The sequence below is a fragment of the Salmo salar genome, chromosome ssa12 (genome assembly GCF_905237065.1).
Source record: "Salmo salar chromosome ssa12, Ssal_v3.1, whole genome shotgun sequence".
NCBI classification, from domain to species: Eukaryota; Metazoa; Chordata; class Actinopteri; order Salmoniformes; family Salmonidae; genus Salmo; species Salmo salar.
Window position 1 is genome coordinate 68,564,533 of NC_059453.1, and position 23,577 is coordinate 68,588,109.

At 42.5% G+C, this 23,577-nt stretch overlaps 1 protein-coding gene across 2 annotated transcripts in view; it reads right to left on the reverse strand.

Moving 5' to 3' along the window:
* Positions 1-23,577, reverse strand: part of LOC106565629 (cyclin-dependent kinase 18) — a 61,671-nt gene that overhangs the window by 24,201 nt on the left and 13,893 nt on the right. Inside the window, exon 2 of one of the 2 annotated variants that reach the window (XM_014132942.2) lies at positions 3,992-4,127. The exons of the other annotated variant lie outside the window; for it this stretch is intronic. Within the exon in view, the coding sequence (XP_013988417.1) occupies positions 3,992-4,100 (109 nt within the window). The 5' untranslated portion in view covers positions 4,101-4,127. The remainder of the gene's footprint in view (positions 1-3,991; positions 4,128-23,577) is intronic. 2 annotated transcript variants of the gene reach the window in all.

Sequence of the window (23,577 nt, forward strand, 5' to 3'; positions counted from 1 at the left end):
CTGATGTGACCAACTGATTGTGTGTTATGGTATTTCAGTGTCAGGGAATTTAATTGAACTATATTTTAATGTGGGAAAAATAATTATTTGAAGGTCTGTTGCTGATGTATCCCAACCTCATTAGGAGTTGAAAGGAATATCCAGGGAATGTGGTTAATCCTGGGAGAAATGTGAGCTAAGTCTGTCTCCAAACATGGACAGACAGTTGGACAGCATTGCCCTGATTCAAATCAAGAATTAATTTGACATTTTTGTTCAGTTATTGTCTGAAATAGGCTGTGATGGAAGAAGGGGTTGTGAAGGGCAGAATGTCTGGATTGACAGAGAGCCTATTAACACACTCACTCACTCAGACCTGGAGTTCTCTCTGCATCAGGGGGTACAGGACTCTCTGGGGTTAGATCACAGCTGCTTTCCCCAGACAGCTGACGACGGCTGGCATCACACAATGCTACATTCCCATCCATCCAGACCTCTATTCTGAATCCCAGTGTGCTCCATGTTCTTTTCTATAACTGTTCTGTAATCTTTCATTTGCATGTATTTTATGTGGAACCCAGGAATAGTAGCTGCTGCATATGCACCAGCTAATGGGGATCCTAATAAACTAAACTTCTGTACAAGGTTAGCTGCCTCAATAGTGAGAGAAGTAACTATGAGGTCAAGTGTTGCTGTGTCAAGAGTGCATGAGAAATGGTGAACAGCATGAGAAATGGTGAACACCAAGAACACAATGTTTAAAAGGTTTTGAATGTCTTCTCAATTTGCTTTATTGGCATGACGTAGAAATGTACATATTGCCAAAGCTCACTTTGGAGATTTACAATATTGATATAATAATAATCAATATTGTCAACATTTGTTTTCTATCACTGCTGCAGGGCAGACTGGTGCTAGATGAGAGGATGGGTGTTACTCTGACCCAGTAGACCACAGCGAGAGAGATTTGCTTGTATAAATGTGTCTTGAACCCTGCTTATCAGCCTCAGCTCCTGGCACCCCCTATTACTCTCTCACACCTCTCTTTCTCCTTCACTTCTCCATCTCTCCACTCAGAGCTTTTATAAATGTGTGACTTAACCTCTTCTAACCCCCAGCCTTCCCTCAGCCCAGCCGGAAATCAGTGTGACTAATCAGGCTGTGGAGACTAAGTGGGGCTGGTACAGAGATGACGGGGCTGGTGGTTTGATTATGAATGCATCCAAGAATGGCCTGATCCATGAATGAATGGAGGGAGTAATGCAAGATCTGGGATCAGGACTTTGAGCTTCCTGTGTCTAAATATAGTCCCAATATGCTGTGAAAGGGACTGGTCATTCCTTAGCAATGCTCATAACAGCAAGACCCACTGGAGACAAGGACAGAGGAGAGGATTGCTGTGTGTCATTGGGCATTGTCATCACTGTCAAACGCTCCCTGAAACACTTCAGCGAGCAGGCCTTTCTAATCGACCTGGCCCCGGTATCCTGGAAGGATATTGACCTCATCCCGTCAGTAGAGGATGCCTGGTTATTTAAAAAAAATGCCTTCCTCACCATCTTAAATAAGCATGCCCCATTCAAGAAATTTAGAACCAGGAAAAGATAAAGCCCTTGGTTCTCTCCAGACCTGACTGCCCTTAACCAACACAAAAACATCCTGTGGCATTCTGCATTAGCAGCGAACAGCCCCCGTGATATGCAACTTTTCAGGGAAGTTAGAAACCAATATACACAGGCAGGTACAAAAGCCAAGGCTAGCTTTTTCAAGCAGAAATATGCTTCCTGCAACACAAACTCAAAAAAGTTCTGGGACACTGTAAAGTCCATGGAGAATAAGAGCACCTCCTCCCAGCTGCCCACTGCACTGAGGATAGGAAACTCTGCCACCACCAATAAATCCACTATAATTGAGAATTTCAATAAGCGTTTTTCTACGGCGGGCCATGCTTTCCACCTGGCTACTCCTACCCCGGTCAACAGCACTGCACCCCCCCACAGCAACTCGCCCAAGCCTTCCCCATTTCTCCTTCTCCCAAATCCAGTCAGCTGATGTTCTGAAAGAGCTGAAAAATCTGGACCCCTACAAATCAGCCGGGCTAGACAATCGGGACCCTTTATTTCTAAAATTATCTGCCGAAATTGTTGCAACCCCTATTACTAGCCTGTTCAACCTCTTTCGTGTCGTCTGAGATTCCCAAAGATTGGAAAGCAGCTGCGGTCATCCCCCTCTTCAAAGGGGGGGACACTCTTGACCCAAACTGCTACAGACATATATCTATCCTACCCTACCTTTCTAACGTCTTCGAAAGCCAAGTCAACAAACAGATTACCGACCATTTCGAATCCCACTGCACCTTCTCCGCTTTGCAATCTGGTTTCAGAGCTGGTCATGGGTGCACCTCAGCCACGCTCAAGGTCCTAAACAATATCTTAACCGCCATCGATAAACAATACTGTGCAGCCGTATTCATTGACCTGGCCAAGGCTTTCGACTCTGTCAATCACCACATCCTCATCGGCAGACTCAATAGTCTTGGTTTCTCAAATGATTGCCTCGCCTGGTTCACCAACTACTTCTCTGATAGAGTTCAGTGTGTCAAATCGGAGGGCCTGTTGTCCGGACCTCTGGCAGTCTCTATGGGGGTGCCACAGGGTTCAATTCTTGGGCCGACTCTCTTCTCTGTATACATCAATGATGTCGCTCTTGCTGCTGGTGAGTCTCTGATCCACCTCTACGCAGATGACACCATTCTGTATACTTCTGGCCCTTCTTTGGGCACTGTGTTAACAACCCTCCAGACGAGCTTCAATGCCATTCAACTCTCCATCCGTGGCCTCCAACTACTCTTAAATACAAGTAAAACTAAATGTATGCTCTTCAACCGATCGCTGCCTGCACCTGCCCGCCCGTCCAGCATCACTACTCTGGACGGTTCTGACTGTTCTGACAACTACAAATACCTAGGTGTCTGGTTAGACTGTAAACTCTCCTTCCAGACTCACATCAAACGTCTCCAATCCAAAGTTAAATCTAGAATTGGCTTCCTATTTCGCAACAAAGCATCCTTCACTCATGCTGCCAAACATACCCTCGTAAAACTGACCATCCTACTGATCCTCGACTTCGGCGATGTCATTTACAAAATAGCCTCCAATACCCTACTCAATAAATTCAGTGCAGTCTATCAGTGCCATCCGTTTTGTCACCAAAGTCCCATATACTACCCACCACTGCGACCTGTACGGTCTCGTTGGCTGGCCTTCGATTCATACTCATCGCCAAACCCACTGGCTCCAGGTCATCTACAAGATCCTGCTAGGTAAAGTCCCCCCTTATCTCAGCTCACTGGTCACCATAGCAGCACCCACCTGTAGCACGCGCTCTAGCAGGTATATCTCACTGGTCACCCCCAAAGCGAATTCCTCCTTCGGCCGCCTCTCCTTCCAGTTCTCTGCTGCCAATGACTGGCACGAACTACAAAAATCTCTGAAACTGGAAACACTTATCTCCCTCACTAGCTTTAAGCACCAGCTGTCAGAGCAGCTCACAGATTACTGCACCTGTACATAGCCCATCTATAATTTAGCCCAAACAACTACCTCTTCCCCTACTGTATTTATTTATTTTGCTCCTTTGCATCCCCTTATTTCTACTTTGCACTTTCTTCCACTGCAAATCTACCATTCCAGTGTTTTACTTGTAAAATTGTATGTACTTTGCCACCATGGCCTTTTTTTGCCTTTACCTCCCTTATCTCACCTCATTTGCTCACATTGTATATAGACTTATTTTTCTACTGTATTATTGACTGTATGTTTATTTTACTCCATGTGTAACTCTTGTGTTGTACTCCATGTGTAACTCTGTGTTGTATGTGTCAAACGGCTTTGCTTTATCTTGGCCAGGTCGCAATTGTAAATGAGAACTTGTTCTCAACTTGCCTACCTGGTTAAATAAAGGTGAAATAAAAATAAATAAATAAATTGTTGGGTAGAGTTAAAGGTCTTACCCTGAGTGTGTTGGATGTTGAGCTGGTTGATTTGCTCGGTGAACTCGTTCTCCTCTATGGTTTCGGTGCGAGGGACGGACAGAGAGAAACGTCGCTTAAAGTTCTTCATCTTGTTAATGTCACAGAGGAGCAGTACCTGATGAAGAGAGCGCGAGACAGTCAGACAAGGCATACGTGTATGTGAATGACTGGGTATTGAACACTGTTTTTCTGTATTACTCCAAGCCATGTTAGCCCACTGAGGTAAAGCCAAAGCATTAGCCCAGGGAGCTACCACAAGTTTTCAGATCCAAAGCAAAGTTACTCAAACAACACCATGTCCTTTACTCTTACAGTAGAAGCGTCCAACTCTACAGGCTACAACCACATTTATAGAATTTCAACCACCACTAACCATCACCCCTTGGGTGAAAGAGAATAACGATTAGACTGTCTGAACAGAGGAAAGTGAATATGTAACTTCTTTGTTGATATTACTCCTGATATCTCCAGGAGTGGTAAGTATAATTTTTTTCTTCATCTGTTGTCTTGTACTGTCTTTTTGCTAGCTAGGGCCATCTACTTTAAAGGACAACTTCACCACTAGACAGTATTTGGGCTGTTTTTTTCAGTCTACCTACATGAGGCTGTTTGACATAATTATGCTGTATTAGCTGTATTAGCTGTATTTTTGTCCCGGGAGAGTTCAACCAATGATGTCATTGGTTGAGGGAGCCTACTGTCTTATCTTATGAATGGCGTCATGTTTTGTAGCAATTATTGTGGCCTTTGTGTTTCAACAATTGCACGATCACACTATCAGCGAGTAGGTAAGGTTGTCCTTGTTCAATAGAGCCATTGGTTCCCATCTGCCAGGACATTGCAGGATGTCTAGGTTGACTCATTTCCCCTCGCTTTGTAAAGACTAAAGCCTGACGGAGCCATATTTTCTTGTTCCCACTCTCGAAGGCAGGCTTTTCAAAACGTGAGCAGTACTAGTTTACAGTTTCACCGGAGCTATGTTACCTTGCACTGTCTATCCAAGATTGCTAAATAATTAGCAACAATGGCTGCTTCTGATGATTCCTTATTCCAAGAAGAGCTGGACGACCAAACATTTATGTTCTTTTACATAGGAACATACAGCCTTATTTAGTTGAGCCGGAATACACTGAAGAGGAGTTGAGACAGGGAGAATAATTGCGAGACCAGCTGGACCAGGACTCAGAATGGTAAATGACAAACGAGCAAGTTGTTTTGCTGTCGGTAGCAAGCTAGCAATATAAGCTTTTTTTTTTGCACAAGGCGGTGTTGTTCAATACAATTTGGTGATCAATTCAGGCATAACAGGGCTTGCTAGTACCACAACTGGCCAAATTTAGCTAGCTAGCTGTGTTTACTATACCTAAAATGTACTGTAGTCGCTAGCTAGGTAACTAGCCTAGCTAGCTTCAGTGCCTCTCATTAGGAGCAATACTGTAGAAATGTTTTGATGGCAGAGGGTAAAATAATGACTTTGGCTTGAGGACTCATATTATTCTTGGAGTAACTACACCTGTGTGTAGTAGCTAGCTAGCTAACGTGTCTGTGAGATGTCTCATGCTACACCATGTTGCTACAGTAGGAATACAGACAGTACACAACGATTGCTCATGAATGTGTAATAGCGTTTGTCTTTCTCACAGACAATACAGCTTGGATACAGAGGTTGATGACTCGAGGAGATGTGAAAGGTCCCATAACAACGATCTCCCCTTGTATCAAAGTGACTCAGAACACCTCACTGCACCACCCAAATACACCATTTGCAAGTGTTCCCTTTATAGAACTCTAGTATTTATTAAAAGCGTTAGTAGTATATTTTTCTTCTTCTGTATATGTCATACATTGCCATAACTGTTCCTGCATACTGCTGTGTAAACTCACCTCGGTCTCCAGAGCTAATAAATGCTTTCTTGAATACAAGCCATGTCTACGTATTTGCTATAGTAACTAGGTTTCCATCTAATTTGCAACAGACTTTCATGCGATTAATCTAAAATCTACATAAATAAAATATGCACATTTTCCCAGCAGAGATGTTTCCATCAAATTGACTTGTTGCAGATAAGTCTGTGCGTGATGATGTAGTGCACATAAAAAAAAGTTTGCGATTTAAATTCCCATTAAGTTAAGTGCGTTTCCATCGCATTTTCAACCCTACTGATGGTTTTGTATAGTGAATGTGCACAATCTGGTATTGGCACATGCGCTCTAAAAAAACAGCTTGCGGATACAGTGCAGGTATAGCCTACATGATGAGATTATTATTGACAAAAGAGCGATATTTTAATTTTTCGAATGGCAGCCAAGCATCAATCATCATGTCACCAGAATAGGACCCTCAATATTTATTGGAGAGGAGCATCAAGCTAATCACCAGCACTTTCACCATCCTGTGAAGTTCATCATAACTTATTTCATATGGAAAGTCCAATAAATTGCATGCTTTCCCGAGTCGTAGTGGGAGGACCACACCGTATCTTCACGTGATTAAGTTTACTTCGATATGATGGTTATTACGCTGATCAAAAATATAAACGCAACATGCAACAATTTCAGTTATTTTAGTTATAGTTCATATAATGAAATCGGTCACTTGAAATAAAGTCATTAGGCACTAATCTATGGATTTCACATGATTGAGAATACAGATATGAATCTGTTAGTCACAGATACTTTTTTTTTTTTAAAAGGTAGGTGTGGATCAGAAACCAGTCAGTATCGGGTGTGACCACCATTTACCTCATGCAGTGTGACATCTCCTTCGCATAGTTTGATCAGGCTGTTCATTGTGGCCTGTGAAATGTTGTCCCACTCCTCTTCAATGGCTGTGTGAAGTTGCTGGATATTGGGGGATACTGGCTGTCGTACACGTCGATCCAGAGCATCCCAAACATACTCTAAGGGTGACATGTCTGGTGAGTATGCAGGCCATTGCAGAACTGGGACATTTTCAGATTCCAGAAATTGTGTACAGATCCTTGCGACATGGGGCCGTGCTGAAACATGAGGTGATGGTGGCGGATGAATGGCACGACAATGGGCCTCAGGATCTCGTCACGATATCTCTGCATTCAAATTGACATTGATAAAATGCAATTGTATTCATTGTCCTAGCTTATGCCTGCCCATACCATAACCCCACCGCCATCATGGGGCACTCTGTACACAACGTTGATCTCAGCAAACCGCTCACCCATGTGACACCATACACACTGTATGCCAGCTTCCCGGTATAGTTGAAACCGGGATTCGTCTGTGAAGAGCACACTTCTGCAGCGTGCCGGTGGCCATGGAAGGTGAGTATCTGCCCACTGAAGTTGATTCCAACGCCAAACTGTAGTCAGGTCAAGACCCTGGTGAGGACGATGAGCACGCAGATGAGCTTCCCTTAGCCTGTTGGGGCTAGGGGGCAGTATTTGCACGGCCGGATAAAAAACGTACCCGATTTAATCTGGTTACTACTCCTGCCCAGTAACTAGAATATGTGTATAATTAGTAGATTTGGATAGAAAACACCCTAAAGTTTCTAAAACTGTTTGAATGGTGTCTGTGAGTATAACATAACTCATATGGCAGGCCAAAACCTAAGAAGATTCCATGCAGGAAGTGGAAATCTGATTTGTGGAATCACCTTCAACACTTTGCCTATGAGACACACCGTGAGTTAGGATTCATTTAGCACTTCCTAAGGCTTCCACTAGATGTCAAGTCTTTACAAAGTGGTTTGAGTCTTCTCCGGTAAAAACTGACCGAACGAGAGGCCTGGAAAGTTGGCCATAGGGGGAGGGCCATTACTACTATGACGCGGGCACCCGTGGGTACCCTTTCGTTACCGAAACGTTTAGTAAGACAATGCAATCGTCCGCCTTGAATATTATTGAAGCTCTGATTTGAAAAAGGCCCTAAAGATTTATGTTATACAACGTTTGCCATGTTTGAACGAACGTAAATATATTTTTTTTGCACATTCGTGAGGACAAGTCCCGCGCGCCTCGAACATTATGAGTAGCCTTCGGAACGCGCTAACAAGAAGGAGCTATTGGGACATAAATTATTAACTTTTTAGAACAAAACTACATTTGTTGTGGACCTGGGATTCCTGGAAGTTCCTTCTGATGAAGATAATCAAAGGTAAGGGAATATGTGCAATAGTATATTTGATTTTAGATGGTTCCAAGATGGCGCTAACCTGTAACGCCTAGCCTATTTTTCTGAGCATAGCACCTCGTTTATTGCAAAGTGTGATTTCCCAGTAAAGTTATTTTTAAATCTGGCAATGCGGTTGCATTCACGAGATGTTAATCTATAATTCTTTGAATGACAATATTACATTTTAACAATGTAATTGAATAGTAATTTTGTAAATTGTAGCGCTGATTCACCGGAAGCATTTGAGGGAAAATATTTTCTGAACGTCACGCACCGATGTAAAATGCTGTTTTTATATATATGATATTTATCGATTTTTTTTTTTTTTTTAATGTATTGTGTAACATGATGTCCTAGGAGTGTCATCTGATGAAGATTGTCAAAGGTTAGTGCTGCATTTAGCTGTGTTTTGGGTATTTGTGATGCATGCTAGTTGCTTTGAAAATGGCAGTGTGATTATTTCTGGCTGGGTACTCTCCTAACATAATCTGTTTTGCTTTTGCTGTAAAGCCTTTTTGAAATCGGACAACGTGGTTCGATTCAGGAGAGGTGTGTCTCTAAAATGGTGTAAAATAGTCATATGTTTGAGAAATTGAAGTTATAGCATTTATGAGGTATTTGTATTTCGCGCGATGCGATTCCACTGGCTGTTGACTAGGGTGGGACGCAAACGTCCCAGGTTCCCAGACAGGTTAGACAGTTTCTAACAGTCTTAGACGATCTAGCAGGTGAAGATGGGCTGGTGTGGTTACATGTGGTCTGCGGTTGTGAGGCCTGTTGGGCATACTGCCAAATTTGATAAAGCAGAGGCGGCTTTTGATAGAGAAATTAACATTAAATTCTCTGGCAACAGCTCTGGTGGACATTCCTGCAGTCAGCATGCCAATTGCACACTCCATCAAAACTTGAGACGTGGCATTGTTGTGTGACAAAACTGCACATTTTTAGAGTGGCCTTTTATCACCAGCGCAAGGTGCATCTGTGCAATGATCATGCAGTTTAATCAGCTTCTTGATAGGCCACACCTGTCAGGTGGATGGATTATCTTGGCAAAGGAGAAATGCTCACTAACAGGGATGTAAACAAATTTGTGCACAAACTTTGAGAGAAGCTTTATATGGAACATTTCAGGGATCTTTTATTTCAGCTCATGAAATATGGGACCAACACTTGACATGTGTTTATATACTGAAGAAATCTATAAATGTAACATGTAAAAGTATTTTTTTTCATGTCAATAAATCATGCATACTAACCTTCACACACTACCCACCCCCAACAGACATCAGTCAGTCACCCACCCACCCACCCACACCATCCCCTCCTTACTAATACCTCCCTTTCTCCAATTTAGACTTCAAGCCTTGCATGAAAAAGCAACTAAGCCTCCATAATACAGAAAACTACTGTAGAAGTTGTAGCCTACTTGTAAACACACGAACTATGACAACAAGACACGGATCATGTTTATGCCTAGCTCCAGCAGATTTTTTTGCTCATCATGGAGGAGTCAGGCAAAGATTGTCGATTTTAGAATGTGGCTTACACTAGTTCCTGGTGCTGAGCTTGATGTTGATGCAGATGGGATCAGACTCTAAATAGAAAACAGTTGCGTTAACCTCTGTGGTCGTTGGTTAGCTAGCTAGCTAAAGGTTAGCTTCATTAGGTTACGTTAGCTAATGTCAGCCTGCAAAGTTACAAATCACATTGCCAGATATAAGCTGACTCATTACATTGATATGCTTTGGAATGTCTTGCCAGTATATTCTGAAAGCTAGCTAGCTCTTTTCTGCTGCGCTGATGTTGGCTGATCGGATGCCTTCCTCTTTGAACCTCCACGGGGCAGTCCTCCACATCCTGAAATCACTGAATTGTGGGTATTGGGATTTGCTTACAACAAGGAAATGTAGCTGGCCCGTTTCTTCCGGTGAGATGCAGAAATGCTCATGTTTGCATGTAGTGAGGAAATTCCAAATGTTTATAACACATATGTTAACATTAAAAAACTTCTTAGGGCTAGGGTCCTTTTTTCTGAATTTTCACCTGACTGATGTGCCCAAAGTAAACTGCCTGTTACTCAGGCCCAGAAGCCAGAATATGCATATAATTGGTACCATTGGAGAGAACATGTTGAAGTTTGTAGAAATGTTAAAATAATGTATGAGCCTATAACACAATTGAGATGGTAGGAGAAAATCCAAAGAAAGACCAACCCAATTTTTTCTTTTTGAAATCCCATGCTCTCACAATGGAAAGCTATGGGTCCTATGCAATTCCAGCTCCAAGATTACAATTCGTATGGCTTCCACTAGATGTCAACAGTCTTTGTTCAAGGTTTCAGGCTTGTTTCTTACCAAACGAGGAAGAATTTTGAGTTTTGGTACTGGGAGTCACAGTTGGAAATCAGTCTTTGTGACGTATTTTAACAAAGTTTAGCGGTAGCTTTTTGGATTCCTTTGTCTGCATGTTGAAAGAGTGGATTACTCAAATCGATGGCGCCAACTAAATAGACTTTTTGGGATATTAAGAAGGATTTTATCTAACAAAATGACCATGCATGTTGTAGCTGGGAACCTTTGGATTGCAAATAAGAGGAAGTTTTTCAAAAAGTAAGTGATTTATTTAATCGCTATTTGTGATTTTATGAAGCCTGTGCAGGTAGAAAAATATGTTGTGGGGCGCCGTCCTCAAACAATCGAATGGTATGGTTTCGCTGTAAAGCCTATTGTAAAATTGGACAATGCAGTTAGATTAACAAGAATTTAAGCTTTTAACCGATATAAGATACTTGCATGTTCATAATGTTTAATATCCATAATTTTTATGATTATTTATTTGAATTACGCGCCCTCCAATTTCACCGGATGTCGACAGGTGTCCCGCTAGCGGGACGCCTAGCCTTGAGTGGACATACAGCTGAAGTCGGAAGTTTACATACACCGTAGCCAAATATATTTAAACTCAGTTTGTCACAATTCCTGATATTTAATCCTAGTAAAAATTCCCAGTCTTCCCAGTTAGGATCACCACTTTATTTTAAGAATCTGAAATGTCAGAATGATACTGTGGAGTGCTTTTATTTCTATCATCACATTCCCAGTGGGTCAGAAGTTTACATACACTCAATTAGTATTTGGTAGCATTACCTTTAAATTGTTTAATTTGGCTCAAACGATTCGGGTAGTCTTCCACAAGCTTCCCATACTAAGTTGGGCGAACATTTTTTCCCATTCCTCCTGACAGAGCTGGTGTTACTAAGACAGGTTTGTAGGCCTCCTTGCTCGCACACGCTTTCTCAGTTCTGCCCACAACTTTTCTATAGGATTGAGGTCAGGGCTTTGTGATGGCCACTCCAATACCTTGACTTTGTTGTCCTTAAGCCATTTTGCCGCAACTTTGGAAGTATGCTTGGGGTCATTGTCCATTTGGAAGACCCATTTGCAACCAAGCTTTAACTTCCTGACTGATGTCTTAAGATGTTTCTTCAATATATCCACATAATCTTCCTACCTCATGATGCCATCTATTTTGTGAAGTGCACCAGTCCCTCCTGCAACAAAGCACCCCCACAACATGATGCTGCCACCCCCGTGCTTCACGGTTGGGATGGTGTTCTTCGGCTTGCAAGCCTCCCCCCTTTCCTCAAAACATAACAATGGTCATTATGGCGAAACAGTTCTATTTTTGTTTCATCAGGCCAGAGGACATTTCTCCAAAAAGTACGATCTTTGTCCCTATGTGCAGTTGCAAACCGTATTCTGGCTTTTTTATGGTGGTTTTGGAGCAGTGGCTTCTTCCTTGCTGAGCGGCCTTTCAAGGTATGTCGATATAGGACTCGCTTTACTGTGGATATAGCTACTTTTTGTACCTGTTTCCTCCAGCATCTTCACAAGGTCCTTTGCTGTTGTTCTGGGATTGATTTGCACTTTTCGCACCAAAGTACGTTCATCTCTAGGAGACAGAACGCGTCTGATTCCTGAGCGGTATGACAGCTGCGCGGTCCCATGGTGTTTATACTTGCGTACTATTGTTTGTACAGATGAACATGGTACCTTCAGGCGTTTGGAAATTGCTCCCAAGGATGAACCAGACTTGTGGATGTCTAAAAAAAAATATATAAAAAAAAAAAATTCTGAGGTCTTGGCTGATTTCTTTTAATTTTCCCATGATGTCAAGCAAAGAGGCACTGAGTTTGACAGTAGGCCTGGAAATGCATCCATAGGTACACCTCCAATTGACTCAAATGATGTCAATTAACCTATCAGAAGATTCTAAAGCCATGACATCATTTTCTGGAATTTTCGAACTTGTTTAAAGGCACAGTCAACTCAGTGTATATAAACTTCTGACCCACTGGAATTGTGATAAGGTGAAATAATCTGTCTGTAAACAATTGTTGGAAAAATTACTTGTCAATAGTACTGGGAGTTGTGCTCTTCACCTCCAAGGCAATTTGTATGAGTACTTCAGTCTTCCTTGTTTTCTCAGCAGGAGCTGTGTACCGGTGGTCTTGTCAGTTGCAGTCTCGTTGTTTTGCGGAATTATTCGTGGAAGGAAAATTGAGGAAGGCTCCATACCACTCTCTCACTTGACTAGCTTTCCTTGTTATTTGCTCCACACCCCTTGGTTGCAACCCTTCTAATTTAGGTTGTGCGTGCAGGGTACACTATGTGGAATTCCTGGTCTCTGTCAGTGTTTTGGAACTGACAATCTGAGGTCAAGAAGGCAGAGTTCATCCTCAGTCTATGCTGCCCTTCAGTCCGTTGACTATTTGGCCCTGACGGAGACATGGATCACCCCAGATAACACTGCTACTCCAGCTGCTCTCTCTTCATCTCACTACGTTTTTTCTCATATTTCCTTTGTTACTCACCTGTCCATCTCCTCATTTGAATTCCGTGCTGTCACTGTCACTTGTCCCCTCAAGCTTGACATTGTTGTCATCTATTGCCCACCAGGTGCCCTTAGATTTCCTCAATGAGCTTGACACCTTGATAAGCTAATTTCCTGGCAATGGCTTACCACTTATCGTACTTGGCTACTTCACCCTCCTGACATCTGCCTTTGATTAATTTATTTGTAACTACCTTTCCCTTCCTTGCCTCTTTTGCTCTCTCCCTTTCACAGTCCCCTCCCACTCACAAGGCAGGCAATACGCTTGACCTCATCTTTACCAGAGGCTGTTCGCCTACTAATATTAGGGGTGGTAGGTAGCCTAGTGGTTAGAGCGTTGGGCCCGTAACCGAAAGGTCGCTAGTTCGAATCCTGAGCTGACAAGGTAAAAATCTGTTGTTCTTCCCCTGAACAAGGCAGTTAACCCACTGTTCCTAGGCCGTCATTGTAAGTAAGAATTTGTTCTTAACTGACTTGCCCTCCAGGTCTTTGATCACTACTTTGTTTCTTTTTGTCTCCCTCTCCAACCCTATCCACTCAGCTCCTACCCAGATGTTAATGCGCTGTCTCAATCTTCGCTCTCACTCTCCCCCTCTACTCTTTCCTCTTCTATCCTATCATCTCTCCCTTCTGTTAAATGCTTCTGTCTCCTGATTCTGCCTCTTCGACCCTACTCTTCTCCCTTTCCACATCCTATGACTCAAGCTCAACCTCAACAAGACAGAGCTGCTCTTCCTCCCAGGGATGGCCTGCCCGCTCCAAGACATCTATATCACCGCTGACAACTCTGCGGTGTCCCCCACCCAGAGTGCAAAGAAACTTAGCGTGACCCTGGACAACACCCTGTTGTTCTCTGCAAACATCAAAGTTGTCACTCACTCCTGCATGTTAATGCGCTACAATATCCATGGAGTACTACCCTACCTCACACAGGAAGTGGCACAGGTCCTAATCCAGGCTCTTGTCAACTCCCGTCTAGACTACTGAAACTCGCTGATGGCTGGGCTCCCTGCTTGTGCCATCAAACCCCTGCAACTTATCCAGAATGCTGCAGCCCGCCTGGTGTTCAACCTTTCCAAGTTCTCCCATATCACCCCTCTTCTCCGCACACTCCACTGGTTTCCAGTTGAAGCTCACATCCACTACAAGACTATGGTACTTGCCTACGGAGCAGCAAGGGGACCTGCCCCTCCCTACCTTCAGGCTATGCTCAAAAACCCTACACCCCAACCCGAGCACTCAGTTCTGCCACCTCTGGTCTCTTGGCCCTCCCACCCCTACAGGAGGACAGCTCCCGCTCAGCCCAGTCCAACCTCTTCTCTGTCCTGGCACCCAAATGGTGGAACCATCTGTAACCCTACCTCTTCCAAGAGCATCTTAATTAATCCCCCCCCCCCCAAATGCCTTTTGTGAACTAACACTTGCACTTGACTTTTTTCCCCGTACTAGCTCTGACTTTGCTGAAAGCTACTTTATTAAGGAGAAATGTGGTTGGCCCACCTAGCTATCTTAAGATGAATGCGCTAACAGTAAATCTCTCTGGATAAGAGCATCTGCTAAATGACTAAATTGTATAACTGAGGGATGGTGTCATCCTGCCAGCCCATTGCACAGGCGGACCTCTGCTGAGCCAACGTTCCCTTACCTAATGTGCACTGGATGCCCTTACACACCAAACAGAACAGCCAGTGATTGGGTTGTGGTCTTTGGTTGAGGTCAGGAACAGAGAGACAAAGAGGCACTCTGTGTGTGGTGTTCCTTGGCTGTTGTTGATGCTAATCTCAGATCACTGATGGATTGAATAATGAGGCAGAAAAACAGCAGGATAGCATTTAATCAATACAGTCACCTCTTGTTCACAACCCAGACACTGCTGTGTCAATACCTTATATAACCATACCCCCCCTCACACTCATTACATCTCTCTCTCTAGCCATCTCTCTAATCGTTCTCTCTCTCATCATTCTCTCATCTTTCTCTGTGCAGCAGTGAAGGCTGGTTTCTATGGTCTCCTACTCTCTATTAGTCTCGTGTGTGTGTGTGTCAGTCACACTATCAAAGAGCATCTGGTCGTATTGGGGTGCTCAGTCCAGCCGTTCATTCCCTCTGATCATTCCTGGACACAGACGGCCTTAATGGTGCTACCCTGATCCCTGACTCATCTCTCTCCGCTTTCTCTCATCTCTGTCCCTTTCTCTGTCTTTCCTTCTCTGGCTCATCCACACCTGAACCAGCCTGCAATAGGCTGAAATGTGTTTCTGGGCTGAGTAGTAGGAAAAGCCATTACCACCCAGTGTGTCAGCAGTCTAATCTGATGTGTGATTTTACAATAACTTCCTATGAACCTGGCAGACCTTCTGTCCACTCCAACATAATAACATTAGCTGTGGTCACCAGAGGGGAGACAACAGTCACACACAGACAGATATTTCCTTGGAAAAAGAGAGGATGAGAAAATTGAAATAGATGTTCAATGTCCCATGACAAGTATGCATCACAATCCTGAATACCACTTCAGCCATATTGGGTTTCCATTGACGTGGTTTGATGGACTTTGTCCATTCTAGGAATTCTGCAACGTGAGAGAGGAGTTTAGAAAGAGATGGAAAGCACATGCAGCAGGAATGGCATGTGATTAGAGGGGGGTGTGAGAAGAAGAGAAAAGATGGAGCGCTGGTGTTTATTTTTACAAATGAAATTCAGGAAGAATAATGAGTGTGTGTCTTTGTACTGTACTACGGACAGACTGCTCTTCTGCAGTGTGTGTTTGCCTAGCTGCGCAGTAGTGAGGATCACGCTGGGCCTTTGGTCATATTACCTCTCGCCCCAACAGTTCACACGCGCTGAAAGACTGGTCATTCAAGTGCTATCTGTGTAACCGCCAATAGCCACCCACACACACACACAGAGCCTAGTGGTTAGAGCGTTGTGCCAGTAACCGAAAGGTTGCTGGATCGAATCCCCGAGCTGACAAGTTAAAAATCTGTCGTTCAATGCCTGAGCAAGGCAGTTAACCCACTGTTCCCCGGGCGACGAAGACGTGGTTGCCGATTTTAAGGCAGCCCCCTGCACCTCTCTGATTCAGAGGGGTTGGGTTAAATGCGGAAGACACATTTCCCTTTATTTTCATGAAATCTCAGGACTTTTTGGAGAGTAAAAATGTTTGACCATTAAAAATCAGATTTTCCTTAACCTAACTCTAACCTGCAAAAAAACTGAACTTAACCTTAACCCCAAAACCAAACGTTAAGCTTAACATAGCATTTGAACAAATTCAGGACATGAAAAAGTTGACTTTTCAAAAATGTTCTTGTTTTACTACCTTGTCAGGACATTCGGGTGAATTGTTAGGACACTGGGGTCCTGATAAGGTAGGAAAACAAGTGTGTGTGTACACACACACACACACACACACACACACACACACACACACACACACACTCTCTCTCTCTACACACATGTGCAACATGCACAACTCACTCCTACAGAGAATGTCCCCAGAGGACGGCAGATGGACGGCAGACAGAAGGCACACACAGGAACATTGAACATCTGTCCCCCATGTACCAGATTACAGATCACATACGCACCAATGTACACGCGCAAGCTCACACAGACACATGCCGCCTCTGAGCAGTCCTGTGCAAAGTTGGTTATTTCCAGGTGCAAGAGAAAAGACAGGCTACTCTCAGAACGATTATGCACAAAGAAAAGAGAATTGGAAGCACTGATTTGCTTTAAAGAAATGTTCTAATTCTAAAGGGCTGTTGTGGTAATTGTGTGTGACTGTAGATAATAAGTACAATGGTGAAGAGCTGTGTTTCTCCTCTGGTCATGTTCCATGGGGACTGTTGTCATGTGTCCAACATCAGTCTTACGTGTCTCATGCACTCTAGAGACGCACCATGCATGGTGGGAGTTTTCCCCAGCTCTCTCCCTCCTCCCCATCCATCCCTCTCTCTAAACCGTGGTGAGACAATAATAAAGATGACCTTTTGTATTTTTCTCACCAGCGGCAGAGATGCTTCGTAATAAAACAAATGCTCCTTTCTTTGGTCTCTCTCTTGTCCTCCCTCGCTGTCTCTCCCCCTCTGGTCTGTTGTGTGCGTCTAGTGTATGTGCATCTGTCTCTCTTTCTGAATAGAAGGCCTACTGTAAACCATGTGCCTGAGTGAAAAACAAATATCTCACTCTGCTGGGCCAACATCAGAGTGCAACATTGTGTTCCAGGCCTGGACATACAGCTTTATGTAATAGGTCATTTATGTTACATTTCTTATCATGTTTGGTCAATTGCCTTTTGGTTATAGTCATATTGTGTTTGTAATTACAAGGGCTTTGTGGGCACTCAGTGTTTACAATATTTATACTGGCAAGTGTATATTGTAAATGTGTGTGAGCATGTCTGTTTGTGAGCCTGCAAAAATATATGTATGTGTGTGTGTGTGTGCGTGTTCATGTACTTATGCAGGTGCATGTGATGTGATAGCATCTGGCACATGCGATGTCGACCTTGGCTGTGTTGACCACAGTGTGCTGCAGAGTGTCATTCACTATACTCAGGAGGCTGGAAAACTCCTGCTCCGAGGGAAGACGAAAACAAACCCTTTACATGGACAAAGAGACAACCACTGCGATTGGACAATAAAACTAACAGGGCTGAGCTCGCTGTATGCAGGGTTTCATCGTGTAGGCCTTTGTATCTGTAATTAAAAATATACTCATACAGTCAATCAATCATTTTGGATTTAAAAGGCCTATGTAACCTAGCCAGCTGAAGTTTGAATATAAACCAAATTTGATCACATTCACATTTTCCAGAACACAAATAAATGGGCCTATTTTAAGCTATAAATACATAGCTTAGGCTATACAAATATGTTACGTTTCCCCTGGCCAGGTCCAGATGGTTTCTCTAGACTACCTGCAGCTGTGGTTAACAGTAGGCTACAGTTGATCAGACTAATTGTGCACGTTGACATATCATGAGTCATTTTATTTAAAAGAAATTGTGTGGCAGGTATGAGCTTCCATATAAAACAGCTTGTGGCAGTGAATTCACTTATACTCACAATTTGCTTTCACCACTTAATGAATTGCATGATGTTGATAAAAATGAAGCTTGGTTTGTTGTGATGTTGTATGGTAGGCTTACTGTACTTTTATATTCGTATGAGAGGGTTAATAGTTTAGTCTATTGTTACTTGATGAAGACTGCTGTTAGCAACTCTGTAATTTTGCCTTGAAGCTGAAAGGCAATGAGTGTAACCTACAGACGAGAAAATAAACCCTTTAATTGTCTGCACATGCTTGTGAATTCTTGCATTATTCAAGAGTGTAGTATGGTTTGGTTGCATTATTCAATAGTGGAAATAGGGCTTTAGATTCAACATCTGTCAATCAGTCTGTTCCACCACACACAGGAGAGAGCAGATAAGAACATGTTAGGGATGTCATCATGAGTAGTATGGCTCTGAAGGCTCTCTGGAAATGTCTCTGCTGATGATTGATCTTTTAAAATACTTAATCACTACCTTAAGAGGACAGAAAACAATTGGTAACACACTACGCCGTGAAGGACTGAAATCCTGCAGCGCCCGCAAGGTCCCCATGCTCAAGAATACATATACATGCCCGTCTGAAGTTTGCCAATGAACATCTGAATGACTCAGAGGACAACTGGTGAAAGTGTTGTGGTCAGATGAGACCAAAATGGAGCTCTTTGACATCAACTCAACTCGCCGTGTTTGGAGGAGGAGGAACGCTGCCTATGACCCCAAGAACACCATCTCCACCGTCAAACATGGAGGTGGAAACATTATGCTTTGGGGTGTTTTTCTGCTAAGGGGACAGGACAACTTCTCCGCATCAAAGGGACGATGGATGGGGCCATGTACTGTCAAATCTTGGGTGAGAACCTCCTTCCCTCAGCCAGGGCATTGAAAATGGGTCGTGGATGGGTATTCCAGCATGACAATGACCCAAAACACACGGCCAAGGCAACAAAGGAGTGGCTCAAGAAGAAGCACATTAAGGTCCTGGAGTGGCCTAGCCAGTCTCCAGACCTTAATCCCATAGAAAATCTGTGGAGGGAGCTGAAGGTTCGAGTTGCCAAACGTCAGCCTCGAAACCTTAATGACTTGGAGAAGATCTGCCAAGAGGAGTGGGACAAAATCCCTCCTGAGATGTGTGCAAACCTGGTGGCCAACTACAAGAAACGTCTGACCTCAGTACTTGGTGGCAAAACCCTTGTTGGCAATCACAAAGTCATGTTTTGCAAAGTGGTCAAATACTTATTTCCCTCATTAAAATGCAAATCATTTTATAACATTTTTAACATGCGTTTTTCTGGATTTTTTTGTTTTTATTCTGTCTCACTGTTCAAATAAACCTACTATTAAAATTATAGACTGATCATTTCTTTGTAAGTGGGCAAACGTACAAAATCAGCAGGGGATCAAATACTTTTTTCCCCCACTGTACGTGTGTCCGTGTTATGTTCAGCAGTGTGCTTGAATCCCAAGTAGGGGAGAGTGGGATAAGTTGAGCCCAAGGGTTATTTGAGCCACCCTTTGTTTCTAGGAAATCATATACACAATTATTAATGTGACCAACGATTTAGGAACAGGTCATTTCATGGAGTCTGAAAGAAGAAACCACATAGAAAAAGTGGTAATCAAAAATTATTTTCACAAAGTCAAAGGTATTTATTGCATTATAGGTTTCATGATGCTTGTATCTCAATCAAAGTGGATCAGTTGGTCTCTATAAGCTACAATATGAGGTCCTAAACCTAGCATGAAAGTGCATCATTGTAGCTTTGTTGGCTAATATAGTCAATTTTTGCCTTGGGGTAAGTTGAGTCATGAACTCAAGTTAGACTTTGTTTGTAAAGTGCACTTGTATTGTTACAGAGCAGCCATCATCATGCCCTGTGTTACAAACTGTACATTTAATGTAAAACAAGCAAAGGTCTAGCCCCCCGTGAGGTTCTTGGGAGAGCAGCCAAGGAAGTGAGAGAAGGGAAGAAGTCCATTCGAGCAGCAGCAAAGGATGAAAAAAATTTACTGAATGACACTGAAGAGGTACATTGACAAGAAAGAAAATATCTGAACGTAGACATACATTTAAGATATACCACACCCCCATTCCATGAATTAAACTTTGACCTACCAGCATCATCACCCACTTACCCCAAGGTGGCTCAACTTGTCCTGTCCCTATGCTCAACTTACCCCATATCCGGCATATGTTGTGCCAAGTGGACAATTTTTTGGACAACATGAATTCTGATTACTTCCAGGGATAGACAACATTTTGAAATATATGTAGATATCCTTGTTAGAAATAATACTACATTTCCCTTGATGTAGTGATGCTGAATGTATAAAATGGCTCAACATTCCCCACTCTCCCCTACAGCAATCACTGTTATTACTGTAAGTTAGTTTCTTCCGAGGTCTGATTCCGTATCCATCATGTACAGCATAATATCAGTTTTCTTAGTTTTCCTAAACAGCACACAACTGGGTACTACACATCAGCAAGTCCCCCCTTACAATACAAATCACTATTACACTGAACAAAAATACAATCGCAACATGTAAAGTGTTGGTCACATGTTTCATGAGCTGAAATAAAAGATCCCCAGAAATGTTCCTTACTCACCAAAAGCTTATTTCTCTAAAGTGCACAAATTTGTTCACATCCCTATTAGTGAGCGTTTCTCCTTTGCCAAGTTAATCCATCCACCTCCGGTGTGGCATATCAAGAAGCTGATTAAACAGCAGGATCATTATACAGGTGCAGCTAGTGCTGGGGACAATAAAAGGCCACTAAAATGTGCAGTTTTGTCACACATAACAAGTAACATAACATATTGTGTCCCAAAGTCTTATACACTTTAGCATGTCATACATTTTAGGATTCCAATGATAATTTGGTGTCTAAATAAAGTGTCATTGGTGTTACTCAATTTAAATTATATTACGAGCAAAAGGATTAATCATATCACTTTAGTAAATGGTTTTGAAAGGTTAAATGGCCTTAGATTTGAGAATACTGAATGTGGCATACATTTTTGAAAATCCTCAATTATCTAAAATGTGTTATTAGTGTTATCATCATTGGTGTTATTACTCCTACTGGTGGCATAATGTTATCATAATGCTAAAAAAAATCAAGAATGACCCAAATATAACAATGGCTGGCAGTGGGAATGCCTTAAGTGAGCTGAACAATTCTCTTTCATAAAGTATTCATGATGTCACAGCCTGGCCATCTAAACACTACTGATTGTCATTGATGATGTCACCGGCCTGACCATTTGAATGTGATCAGTTGCAGTGAAGTAATCATGTCCTGGACAGCTGAGTGGTGACATATTGGCTCTGTTGATGGTTTTATCTGGCCCTTATGTCAGAGTACTCTCAAATTGCCTATTACGATCTGTCCCCCAGCTCTCTCACAATCAATAACCTAACACTGTGTGTGTGTGTGTGTGTGTGTGTGTGTGTGTGTGTGTGTGTGTAATAAAGGCCAGAGAAGGTTAGCGCTGACTGCTGGCCTTTCGCCCATACGTCTGTGCCTCAGACCAGAAAATCAACATTACTCATATCATGGTTGAGGAGTGACCGCCACTACAGGTTTCAGCGCTAAGGCTAAAAGACAGTTTATGCTTGATTAGAAAATGTGGTCGGAGGCTCCGTATGGAGGGTGCGATGCAATTGCAGAGCCTCCAGAGGCATGCATAGGCCAAATTGTCAAAGAAATTAACTTTGTCCTGAATACAAAAGTGTTATGTTTGAGGCATGTTTAGGGGCAAACACAACACATGACTGAGTACCACCTCGTATTTTTAAGCATGGTGGTGGCTGCATCATGTTATGGGTAAACTTGTCATTGGCAAGTACTAGGGACTTTTATAGGATAAAAATAAATGGAATAGAGCTAAGCACAGGCAAAATCCAAGAGGAAAACCTGGTTCAATCTGCTTTCCAACCGACATTAGGAGACAAATTCACCTTTCAGCAGGACATTAACGCAAAACACAAGGCCAAATATACACTGAAATTGCTTACCAAGACAACATTGAATGTTCCTGAGGGGCCTAGTTACAGTTTTGACTTAAATCAGCTGGAAAATCTATAGGAAGACTTGAAAATGGCTATCTAGCAATGATCAACAACTACCTTGACAGAGCTTGAAGCATTTTTTAAATAATAATGTGCAAATGTAGTACAATCCAGGTGTGTAAAGCTCTTAGAGACTTACCCAGAAAGACTAAACAGCTGTAATCGCTGCCAAAGGTGATTCTAACATGTATTGACTCAGGGGTGTAAATACTCATATTCGACAGCATGTTCAAGTTCCAGCCAATACCCAGCAACTTCGCACAGCCATTGAAGAGGAGTGACAACATTCCACAGGCTACAATCAACAGCCTGATCAACTCTATGCGAAGGAGTGTCATGCTGCATGAGGCAAATGGCAGTCAAACCAAATACTGACTGCTTTTCTGATCCACACCCCTACCTTTTGTTTTTAAAGGTATCTGTGACCAACACGTGAAATCCATAGATTAGGGCCTAATGAATTTATTTACTGATTTCCATATATGAACTGTAATTCAGTAAAATTGTTGAAATTGTTGCATATTGCATTTATATTTTTGTTCAGTATATATTAGATATTTCTGTATTTCATTTTCAATAAATATGCAAACATTTCTAAAAACATGTTTTCACTTTGTCATTATGGGGTACTGTTTATAGATGGGTGAAAAAACAACAATTGAATCAATTTTGAATTCAGGCAGTAAAAAAACAGAATGTGGCATAAGTCAAGGGGTATGAATATCTTCTGAAGGCACTGTATGTCGAATGTGATAGTCTGCCTATAACCAACCTGAGTAGGCCTATAGATCCATTCCTATTCAGACTTTATTATTTGGCTGGCTCAACAACTAAATGTTTGTTGAATTTGGACAAATCAACTCGCACTCAGCCAATCAGGAGCCCATACTTCGTTAGCGCCATGGCATACTGCATACTTTTGACTAAACAGTACGTGATAAATAGTGTGCGACGATGAGTAAATGGTATGCAGTTTAAGTATGTAGAATGGGTATTCGGACACAACCAGTGTCTTTAATGAGCTCTTACCCAGCTAGAGTTAGCTTCTGGAGAACCAAGCTGGCAATTATCTAAAATCTCCTCACCAGACTGCCTCAGAACAGCCAGCCAGATTAGAATACAGTCTACCAGACCAACAGGCAGAGGTCTCAACAGTTCACTTCACCACTCAGAGGGGAAAAAAACACAAAGAGATAATTGGCAAAAAGTGTGATTGTGCCAGAGATGAAGAAGCCACTGCAATGATCATTGTGGAGAATTTGTTGCCTCAGATAAGTTTCTGTATGCATCTCGTTAGAAGTCACTGAACATGACTTTAAAGCTGGAAGACTAGAAGCTCTTACTATAAACAACTATGTGTCTGGATGTGAAAACACATCGTCAGAT